The 12,170-nt window shown below is 36.1% G+C and overlaps 1 protein-coding gene across 1 annotated transcript in view; it reads right to left on the bottom strand.

The window, feature by feature from the left end:
- Positions 1-12,170, bottom strand: part of HEATR5A (HEAT repeat containing 5A) — a gene marked incomplete at its 3' end in the record, with an annotated part of 53,215 nt that overhangs the window by 15,704 nt on the left and 25,341 nt on the right. Inside the window, exons 14-22 of the mRNA XM_082000666.1 lie at positions 11,516-11,675; positions 11,219-11,394; positions 9,653-9,758; positions 8,496-8,686; positions 7,886-8,045; positions 6,572-6,761; positions 5,827-5,996; positions 1,386-1,524; positions 106-285 (exon numbers count right to left, since the gene is read on the bottom strand). Of these exons, the coding sequence (XP_081856792.1) occupies positions 106-285; positions 1,386-1,524; positions 5,827-5,996; positions 6,572-6,761; positions 7,886-8,045; positions 8,496-8,686; positions 9,653-9,758; positions 11,219-11,394; positions 11,516-11,675 (1,472 nt within the window). The remainder of the gene's footprint in view (positions 1-105; positions 286-1,385; positions 1,525-5,826; positions 5,997-6,571; positions 6,762-7,885; positions 8,046-8,495; positions 8,687-9,652; positions 9,759-11,218; positions 11,395-11,515; positions 11,676-12,170) is intronic.

The following is a 12,170-nucleotide window of genomic DNA, read 5'->3' as shown; positions in this document are numbered from 1 at the left end:
AGTGTCAAACATTCAAGAAACAAGAATACTTGCCCTCAGTGACATACTGTACTGCTGCAGGCCTTACTTTCTTTGGGTTCTCAAATACAGTGTATTGGGACTTACCAGCAGAGGCAGCAAGAACATCTTTACAAAGCTTCAGCCAAAAAGAGAGCTTTTCAACAGCCATTGAAGTAAGCATATGAGTCAGAGTCTCTTTGATATCTTGGCATAATCTTTGATCCAACTCTTTGTCCAGCAAGCCCAGCAACGCCCCTTCCAGGCCTATTTCTCTGATGTTAACATCTGCTAAGAACAAAGTCTGAGCTGAATGTTGTACCTCACAAAACTGCAGTAATGACCACAGAAACCCCACTAAATGTTGCACGCAGAGTATCTTGTGAACAAGTATCTAGCCCTGAAATACTTTTGAAATAATAATATTAATTGCTTTAATACCATGTCTAAATCATCTGAGTACAAAACAAACTTTGAACTTTTAGAGAAACGTACTAACAACAGGAAGAAAGTTACGCCAAGGGGAAAAAAAAAAAAAAAAAAAGAATCCTACTCTGAATTTCACAACATTACTATCACCATAGCATCCGAACTCCTGAAAAAAATTATCTTTGGCCATCTAATTCCTCACATTGACTCATAAGGTAATAGTAAAACAATGTTTTAACTTGGAAGGGAAGTTAAAATTATTCTCCAACAAGGCTCAAAACCAGACATAGAAATAATTTGTAAAATCCATATGACAAATTTTTATTTGCCCAATATTACCAATTACAAAAATCATCAATTTTACCAAATGGCTATAGACTATCTTCTCTGAAAATTTCCAAATGAGCTTGAATTGAAATCCAAAGTGAAATCATTTATTACCACCATCCCCTCCCAGGAAGGCACATGAGGATGAACTAGTGATCAAAAAACCCAAACTTTTAGGAAGTTAAAAATTCTAGGGACCCCACCTGATCATTACTTAACTAGTTATCCAAAGAAGTCAATAGAAATGTCCTTCAACAGGTTTGCAGATTTTTAATTTGAGATTTACATAGGAAAATACAATTATGAATAGGCATGTAAAATGCAGGACTATGAAGCAGTTACTACAACAGCCACCGGCTAGATAGGCTTAGGTTTTTCTGGAACTCCACTTGCATTTTCTTATTTAGTGATCCTACCTACAGTACATGAAAAGCAATAGTATCTTCATTTTATCGCCAAGTAAGTGTTTAGATGTTTCCATAATTTGGTACTATATAGAGAACTGAAGCAGAAAACCATTTTGAGTTAAAGATTTCAAGGACATAGCAAAGTTTTCATACCCATAGCAGAGTGTTTTTAAAATTCACTATCAATATGTCAAGGTCTTTGATCCCAAAACTTCAATACATTACCTGGAGTAAAATCTTCTCTGCTCTCTTTAACTAACGCAACAGCATATTCTGATACCTCAGCAGCTTCTCTTTGCACAAGTTGACGTAAGCAAGCTACCACTGCACGTCTCAATAATAAGTACGAGCTACAGAGATTCACCTGAAACATGCAAGAAAAAGCAGTAGGTTAGGTGACTAACAAACATTTATAGCAATACCTCAGTAAGGCCCGTATCTTATGAACAACTGCAGTTAGGACAAATCTGTGAAGTCAGTAAGCATGTAATTGATGCTCTTTTTGCTCAGCGCTTTTTTTTTTTTTAAACCCCCAGTGAAAGGCATTGCAACTCCTGTAATCAATTTTAACGTATCAGTACTTTTAACATTTTCTCTCCAGAGGTAACTTATAAGACTGGTTTGGGGCTGGATCCAACTCCCTCTGATATTGGTAGAAAGACCCCCATTAACTTCAATGACAGCTGAATTGTGGTCTCAATGAACAGTTAACTCTAGTCTTTGACTACAGGGTATATATAATGGACTTGAAAACTCAGTGCAAGAGAAAATTACAGAAATCACCATCATATGTAACTAGAGAAATGCCAATGTAACTGAAGGTGAGACAGTCAATCACACTTTAGTAAATCTGAACTCCATGCATGAAAGAAAGTTTATAAGAAAGGGCAAAAAGAACACTGCTGCAATTTCATCGCAAAAAATATTATATACTCAGATTACATTAAATTACATTTTAGAGAAGGCGAGAGGAAGGGTGAGAATTACTGGTGAATGTATCACACTGAGACAAGTCAGCTCTCCTGAGTAGTTTCCAGCAAAAAAGTTTATAGCATCACCATATTTTAATGCCACGAGGCCAGTGTTTGTTTTTTATACGGAAAAATATATGATAAAAGATTCATTATTACAGGAACAAGGAAAAACACTTAAAAAACCCAAGACATAGCCTCAAGGGTTTTGTTTGTTTGTTTGAGTAGAGCTTTCTGATTTTTATTTGCTTGTTTTCAATTTTAAGAACATTCTGAAGGGGATCCCAAAGATACAATGAACCAGCTATCTGGCCAAGCAAGATGGCTACACCAATATTTATGCGGCTTCTTTTAAATTAAGCTTAGGTTATCATCAAAAGAGTTATTCTCTACAACTAAGTAATTGTTGCACCCTTAGCTGTCACCGTCCTTAAGATAGACAGAGCTGAGTGTCTGCTGCAGGAAAACCTTGCGGTAACGTCATGCTCCTCATACATTAGTCAAAATGCCTAATATGTAGTAGTTCGTAAGTTCTTCTTTTTAACTGCATAAGGACAAAAAGAGTAAGAATTTCAGCTTTGTTACATTAACAAACCTAAGCTTTGTCTTCTGAATTTCTATGCGTGCACGTGAATCTACAATACTCAGAATTACATATTTAATGCACACAAAGATACACTCTCTGCATAACTCTTCGAAAAGAAACCTGACTCATTAAGTACGCCTACAAGATACTTTAATTGAGACTTTGAAAACAACAAGGGAGGCTTTAAATGCAAAATTTATGCAAGCAGGCTACACATTCTACTTCAAGTTGGACATGCATAAATTGCATGCTCATTTTTAATAGGGAAAAAACAGAGGATCCAATAAAGGCTACTGAATAATGCAAGATGCACATTTTTCATCTCTCATTCTCCCACATTCTAAGCAGGGGACGGGACTAAATAACAGACACAAAATGCAAGCATCACATACAAACTTAAATGAACAAGCAGTTCCCTTTCTGTGCTTAACATGTTAAAAACAAAATTATGCCTCACTACGCACATAAATGAAATGTAAGTCTGCCATGGGCAGAAAGTTAGGAAGGGTCTGGTTAGGATGACAATCAAATGTCACTTGACATGCTAAAAGAAATTACATTAAAATGGTTAAAATGAAAAGATAAAAGATGAAATAAAAACACCACTGCAGACTGCAAAAGTTTAGGATTAACAAGGCACAGGGACCTACCAACACAGAATTATCCAACAAGATTTCCTGCACAAAAACAAATGACAAACCAGTCATGACAAAACCAAAATATAGATATAACAGCGATACCAACCACACATGGAGACTGTTACATGTAAATTCAGCGTATATCAAAATTCAGAATCTTATCTCAAACATACAACAACCCTAATTTTTTAGTTCATTTATCTTATATTTAATGTTGAACACATTTAAATCGCAAGCCAGCTGCCCCTAAAATTAATATTTAAACAGTACCAAGACAACAGCACAACATAGTTATTGATATTATATACTTAACCGTGTTTCAAAATATCTTTAATGTCTTGCAGCTGAAAAATGGTGTTCACTACATCATAAGCTTACACAGATAAGCTCTTTAGAAGTTTGTGCTCACCTAAGTTAGCTTTAGAGCTAATGTTAGACATGATTAAAAGCATATGATTTCTATTCTGCTGGAGCCAAGAATTTAACTGACAGAATAAGCATTACTGTTAGATGCAAAGCCCTGAGACAAAAGATCCAACTGACAAACAAGGAATACTTTCAGAAGCTGAAGAAGGGAAGCTAGATAATGACAGGCACATGCACACAAGTTAAAGAAACAAAAACCAAGCCAGTAAAGCTGTGTATCCATTGCCTGAGTCATGTTTTGTTAGTGCTAGCACAGTCACAAACTGAATGGTGTAAATAACTTTGGGCACCTGAACCACAGCATGCCCTAGGGGCTGGGAAGACAGGTGAAGGTAGCTTGCAGCTGCTCACAGCAATTGTGCTGGCATGCTTAATGCTGTATTTATTTTTAAAAAAGAAAGAAAGAGAGAAAGGGGCACACAGAGAGAGAGAGAAAGGGGCAGGAGGAGGAAGAAAAGAGAATGCCTATTTCAGGATTTTAAAAAGGCAAGTTTGAAGACAGAAATTTTCTGGAAACTTTGGGGAAAAAGGGTGGAGAGGGGAGTTGATTCAAATGTTAAAAAAACAACTCTGCACATTTGTTTTCAAGATTTTATGAGTGAGGATTCATGTTTCTATAGACAGAAGTGGAAAAGATCACTTATCTGACCACAGATTCTTTGTCTCTCAGTGCCTTAAATAAAGAATGCAGGGGTTAATATCCACAGTACCTAGCACCCAGCTTCTATACTCCCCCATAAGACTCCAAACTGAGTTGCAAAGGAGGACACTCACACCTTGCTCTCCTCTTGCAGAAATTTCAACTCATGGAGAATGACTTGCTGAGGGCCACCTTGCAAGCCAACAACAGAGTTAAGAGCAAATTTCAGGTCCAGTCCAATAGTTTATTCTGCTTCCCTAGCAAGATGGTGATTTAAGGGGAGTAAACTAACACAATATGGGGCTGAAAAAGCTTCTCCTTCAATTCTTCCTGGCTCCCACAATCATGTTTCCAGTCAAACTGAATAAAGATAAATGGAAGGAATCTAAACTTTATACAAAAATCAATATATGGTTACTATCAATACAGAAATGCTACACAGACGAAGACGTGAATGAGAGCTGTGTCAAGATAGACAAGAGAGATTTCAAAAAACTGACCATGCTTTATTGTTTGTGTTTTTTTGTTTCTCCCTGATTTACAGGGAGACTAGACAGTCTTACATAAAACAAAACACCACAAAAACACCTAGCTAGCCCCTGAAAACCCATCAAGGTAAATAACTACCAGAAAATTATTTTTGCTTTCTTCATAGACCTAAATGCTTTAGAAGAGTAGCTATTCAAAGACAGAGAGACTGTGGGGGAAAAAACCCCAAAAAACCCCCAAAACCCTCAGCAAACAAACAAAAACCCCCAGTTCTTTGTCAAATAGGGATGAAAAAGAGTTTTCTTTATTTTTTCCAAAGACCTACTTTAACTGTTACTTATGTAAGTGTCAGAAAGTTTTACACTGATTGCGAAGAAGTCAGAACACTGAAGCATTAGTGCTACAGAAATTACAAAATAGAGAAATCTACAATTCTGCACCATCATGAAAAGCAAACCCGAACAAGACAGTTCTCAGTAGTTAGTACACACAATTGTTTTTTAATCAATCCTTCACCTAAGACATAAAAAGCAGCAGAAGAAAAAACTGGCCAATGTAAAATAGCTGGTAAAAACCTAGCACAAAGTTGTAACGGATGGTATACTCTGCCAGACAACTGGCCTTAATAAGAGCAGCAGAATGCTGAACTTGCAAGCAGGTCAGAAGGCCAAGATTTCTACAGAATGTGCTCATCTTGTAAAAGGGAAGCAGAAACTGGGGAAAAATACTGGGGGGGGGCGGGGAATAGAGAATACTTGCCTGTAGGAGGATATGAAACACCTCACCCCTACACAATGATCAGTTTCTCTAAGAAAATGATTTCTTGTTCTCTAAAGAAGCATCTGCATTTTTTTAAATCGTTTCCGAACAAAATGTTTTAAAATACAAGGATACAGACTAGTAAACGCATACTTACACATAGGCAGCTTACAAGGCTACACAAGTTGACATGTCGAGGAGCAAACATGTGAAGCTGCTGAAGGCAAGAGATGGCTTGAGCCTGAACAAGGCAGTCAGGATTATCCTGCATCACTGCACAGCCCAGGAGGCAGGAAGTTCTTAAGGCTGAAACTGTCGTACTGCTGCCTATATTTGGAAGAAAAAAGGTTTTCATTTTTTGTTTTTAAAACATCAACTTTTTTTTTTTTTTTCCAAAACATGATAGCCCAGCTTTTTCCCAAGCAACCCATAACTCCCATCTTTTTGAAGGATTTTTTTCTATATCTGTGTTATACTCTGATATCAAGGAGTAATAGTCACACTGCTCTCTGGAAATTTCAGCGTCCAGCTATCTAAGAGTTGATTTAGATACAAATTTTCAAAGTCTGCATCATAACTAAGACATAGACTGGCTGCTAACTCTTGAAATATGAGTACCTTCTGTTTTCATGCTAAATGTAAGAATTTTCAGTTCAAGGCAAGGCTTTGAGAACCCGTTCAAACAAAAGAAAAGATGTCAAAAAGAGACACAATTTTTGGAAAACTGGCAGTCATGTCATCTTGATTGCATAAAATTATGGCCTGTGAAATCCTGTCTTACACTGAGGAAAAAAAAATAGCATGCACTTATTTGTTGATAAAATTTGAATTACACATTCAAGCAATGCTTAGCAATTTTGTTGCTAAACCAAACAAAGCTGATACTATTGTACGTTGTATACCTTGCAACTCAGGGCCCAGCGTGGTAATAAGTGCATTTAAACAGCGACCAAGGCTTTGGTGAACTTCAGCGTAAGCAGGAGGCACAGTCAACAACAACATGAGAACAAGAGATAAGGTAGGTTCCACGTGCACGTGATACAAGGGGCCAGCTAAATCTACTATCAGTGACAGAGAGTGTAGTGCCCATGCCTGTAAAATAAGAGAATGTAATGTCATGTCATGCAATGTCTCTATGATAGAATAAACAGAAGATCTTTTTAGAATTTATAGTTCCAAGTGAAATTCAGTAATTAAGTGTAATAAAAGTTGCACTTTTAGTTTCCAAAGGGACAAATGGAGAGGTTATAGAAAGAAATTTTAAGAACCTGATGTTTAATAAGCCATTTGAACATTTCACAAGGAACTGTACGTTCTGCAATGAAAGAATCATTTTAAATTTGTCATTGTTCATTTAAAAAAATTATCTAATAGTGAATTAATTTAACAGAAAAATGAAATAGATAAATAAAAATACTATCCCTCAAATCTATTCTACTCTTTCTAAAATTCCTTACCATTCCATGTGCAAGAACAAGAGAATTATGAAAACATACTGCAACAGAGTTGTTGAAACAACATATTATTTTAGTCTCAGTTACTTTGCACAAATAGCCACATCTGTTTCATGTCAACACACAGTTCTTTATGTAAAGATATTGTAGAGAAAGCTTAAAAAAAAATATAATCTTTAACTGAGATTTAGACAATTACATGGAATACACTCAATGTCTTTTAAAGCTATTCTGACTGATAGCAGTTATAGCCACAAAGAAATAATTTGAATTAGTCTTCAAATACCTTGCCTTATTCAAGGGAGTATATTTACCAAGTTCAACAGCATTCAGGCTACAAAACCCTGTTATTTACTGCATAACCCTTCAACAAAAAAATGCTGTGACGTAAACATCGTAGCACAGACAAAAACTAACATGAGCAAAAAAACCTAGGTACTATCTAGTCAAGGTCAAGATATAGGTGAATGTGAAATGAATCAATTCCTAAAACATCAGATATTGTTTTTGAAGCCAGCATATCTTAGCCTGATCAGCCTCACTGATCATAAAATAAGAACTTCCCGTATCTCATCATAGTTCTTGCTTGGAAGGTGGATTTCCAGCAGGGGCTATGGTTTTCATTGCCTTTGCTTCTCCAGCCATCACCTGTGAGAGATGCCTAAAGGTTGTGAAGTATTATTCTTACAAGAAAAAAACTTATACTCCGGAATATAAATCAGTTAATTTGTAACATAACGTTTTTAGATAAGTGACATGTACCTGTACATCGGGAGAAGTACTGTCCTGAGATAAAGTATAAAGGATTCCAACACATGCGTTCAGGTGCTGAGTAGAACCTATTCCTCCTAGGTACCTATACAGACATCCCAGAGCCAAAGAATGACCTGTTCTTGATACGACATCCCTAGCAGATTTTAGCCTATTAATTATAAGGAAAGAAAGCTGTTAGTGTAATCACCACAACTGATACTATGTAATAAGCACATCTACAAATGGAATTTCTAGTATATAATCAGCAAAATATTTTGAGACACTGTTATATTGCCAAAATTCTAAATTAATTTACCATCTCTTATCTGAAGGAAGTGCCAAAAATATTTTAGATATTTCTTAAATGATGTTGCTAGAACAGCAGCCAATTTAATTTATTTGAAAGTCTACATGCTTACTTAGACAACTTAAAGGTCAGCAAAACTAAGAAATACATGCAGAAGTCAGGCAGTGCTTCTTCCCCTTAATTTCTGAAGTGACATCAAATTCATGAAGGAAACCAGCTTTTAAAAATTATCATCATAATAGGGGCCATGTGAATTTCTCAAACATTTTTATAAACTCAACCACTAACTTACCACACTTTTTTTGAACTTACTTGTCAAAACTGACTTGTACTAATCCAGCAGTGAAGGCACTATCAGAAACCACCTGTGCCAATCTGGCCAAACACTCTGCAGCAGCACATCTTAGGAGTGGATTATTGCTTTCCAAGGCACCCATTACCAATGCCAGGGCAGACCTTCTAACTTCTTCTGGGCCTAAACTTCCGTTGCAGTTAGCCAAGTGCTAAAAATAGATATTAAATATATTAAAATGCAAGACAGTATAGTAATCAGAATGTGTTTTTCTGTCAGTCACAAAAAAATTACAACACCTGCAGAAAGGTTTTGATTTTCTTCCCCTTTTATCTGCAAAATTCCTCTATTTTTATTTTCTGTTTTCAGAGTTAGAAGTCTAATTCTACATAAGTGTACATCATAGCACAACATTTTAATATCAACATTCTGATTTTAAGAAATATTGGATAGATTGCAGTAGAACCCAATAAACCAACACAGCAGCATAAAATTCAGGAAATGGTAGAAGAAAAAGAACTGGAAGAAAACCAGTGAAAACAGAATGACACAAAGGAAAATCCTAGTAAAAAAAAAAAAAAGAGGATGAGCTAAAGCTACAGCAGTTACCTAGACTGCATATTAAATATGCCCCAAATACAAATATTGTATAAATAAACGTCATGCCTATTCTGAAAACATTTTGCCTTAATTTGAAGAAAGCCTGAGAAGGGAAGAGTGAAAACTGCACATGAACACAGGAAAATACAAATAAAGCATCAGGAAAAAGCAACAAATGGCAGACAGTTGTGAGATTACTTTATTTTACCAATCGTTACTTTTTTATTTATACAGTAAGAAATATGAAATAGACCATGATAAAGACAGAAATACAAACAGAATTTTTCCATCTCTCTTAGTATGGATGATAGTATACTACAGTGTACTAGAATGGGTTTCCCTAACCCTTTAACATTAAAAAGAGGGAAAAATTAAACCATGACTCGTGAGCACTTTTGTGCTGACATCATATAAAAGTGCGACATCACAAAAACTATATTGACACAGAAAATAGGACTGATCTTTACCTTGACTGTTCATCAAAACAAGAACTTCTGTGTAGATGCATCTGAACCAACACATGCCATGTTTTAGTAACAGAGAGAGAAACAAAAGGAGAGAAACAAAGGAGATTTACCTTTAAGGAAGTAGAAAAGGCTGCCACAATATTTAGTTGTACTATTTGTTGCCGTGCTCCTTTTGTTTGCTTTATGGAATTCAACAACTGTTCTAACACCTGGAGCCTTAAACAAAAACAGAAAAGAAACCACAGAATTAAAAATTAAGGAAACAAACCAAGCTTATTTATTTTATTTTAAAACCCATAACAAAGTCTATATATTATAGAAACAGAGTTGGAACAAATCTATAACACTTAGCCTTGAGCATTTTCCTTCAGCTGGCATCCCTGCCTACTACAAGAAACTTTTGTATTCCATATTAAAGTAATTACTCTATGAACACAAATTTTTTTGCCTTAATGTTTCCTTATAACATACGTATTCACAGATAATCACTTAGATATAACTAACATTAGACAGATGTTATTAAAAGGAACTGTGGGAATGATGCATTTTGATTTACAATTGAGAAAAGGGGAGGGAAAAGAAAAAGAAAAGGAAAATGGAGTTATCTGCAGCAGTTAGTTCCGCTCTTCAGAAACAGGTGAAGAAAAACAACGAGCAACCTGGTGACAATAGGGGCAAAAAGTCCAGACAAACAGAAAAACATCCACAAAAAAAAGCAGTCAGTGAAGACAGAATAAGGAAGTAAATGCAAGTCAGAAGAACATATCATAAAGCATGTGGCAGTTTTCTTGGCAGATATGCTCATATACAAACAGCTGCCTCGGGACTGCACTAAATCCCGAGCGTTCTAAGCAGTGAAGACATCAAGACTCAGGACTCGCATGCTACGCACCCATCCCTCACAGGAAATTACACAACCATCACCGCCTATAATGATCATGATCCAAGGTCTAACTCCAGTTGGCCTTGAAAACATAAAGCTGTTTAATTTAAAAATAATTGATTTGCTCTTAGGCTGCATTCAAGAAAATTACCAGCAGCGCACAGAATAAGCAACAGCATGTAAAACTCTTGAGGAATTTCACGCCTCAGCAATCCGTGTGCTTATAAATGTGAAACAAACCAAAATGCCATGTTTGCAGTAGGAAGATATATACACACACAAAACCAAGATAAGTCTGTGATCCTTTTCAAGCATTCTTGTACCTTGACAGAACTGTGTTAAGACACAAGCTCTTGTTTCTTCTTATCCATTTTTTATAAAGAATGAGGCAGGATAAGGGTTAAATTTTACTGCAGCTTCCTACCCCTTTCAACCCTCCTTTGTCCTAAGGTATTCAACAATTATGTATTAAGCACTATAATAATTGTGTAATACCTCTTCAAATAACTTCTATTTTTATCTGGCTATCAAAGCAAAATATTATTTTTCTTGGTCAACAGAATTTATTACAATGACAGTAACCTCTTACTCGATGTGCCTTTTCATTGTGACTAACTTTAAAAGAAAGTCTAACAATTCCTTAGTCTGAATTATGTTACTCAGAGGGTTCACAGAATCCACTTATACATTTCACTATTTCTTCAGTATTGTTTTCTTCTATGTTCAATCTCAAACACTGTGATCACCTTTTAGCATCTCCCAAATCCCCCAACAGTTGCAGTCACTACTTTACCTGTGAGATTCTGCTACATGGGAAAATATAACTCCAAAAAGACGAGTTGCGGCACTGACAACAGACAATACGGGAGGTAGTGGTTTAGGTACTGAATCACCTTTGGGAACTTTCTCATAAATTGAGTAAGGGTCATACTCCAGGCTGCCGCCAGCTACGCTGCTACCTAAAAGGAGCTGTAAGAAGGAAAGAAGTGATAGCCATATTTTTGACCAAGTCAAAACTAGCACTGACGCAAATAACCAGAACCGTAGGAAAATATAATACCACCAGTATACTACAAAAAAAAAAAAGTACCTGCTCTTCGATAAATCGGTGGTCAGTCTCCTGCAGTAAGGGACTGAGTAAAAGGAGATCATTCTCATGACAAATGGGTGGAAGCAAAAATGTAGAGGCATCGATCTGGCTATCTGGGACAGTCAAGTCAGCCACTAACTCTTTTAGAACAGCACAGAAGCTTCCTTTAAATTAAAGGGGAAAAAAAAAAAAAATCAAAATTTCTACTTAATTACTTGCCACAAGCAACTTTGGGAGCAAGATATTTATACTGAAATAGCAACATCCACCTAACATTTTTCTTAAATCTTCACATAGTTAATTGGAGAACACTCTCGCTACAGGGGCAGCAACAGAGCACTATCCAAGATAAGCAAACTAAGCACATACAGATGAAACACAGAGACCTTCATCTTTACACAAGGCATAATGCCATCCAACTTTAATCTAGTAAGTTAGTTACATTTATAGTTAGAGGAAAAAGGCAGTTACAAGCACAGCCATATTTTCTTCTATTTCCTGAAAATTAATGCTGTGGAATGTACTACATAACCACGAAGGAATACTTGGACTTGGCAAGCAGGTGTAATTTGAAACATCCATAAGTTTGATAAATAACCAAAAGCTGCAGAATGTACTCCCCTATTTCCTGAGTTTGCACTCAAAAAGCAAAGCA

The sequence above is a fragment of the Phaethon aethereus genome (assembly GCF_964289735.1).
Source record: "Phaethon aethereus genome assembly, chromosome: 5".
Classification (NCBI taxonomy): domain Eukaryota; kingdom Metazoa; phylum Chordata; class Aves; order Phaethontiformes; family Phaethontidae; genus Phaethon; species Phaethon aethereus.
Note: the sequence above shows the minus strand (reverse complement) of the source record. Positions and strands in the feature narration are given on the sequence as shown.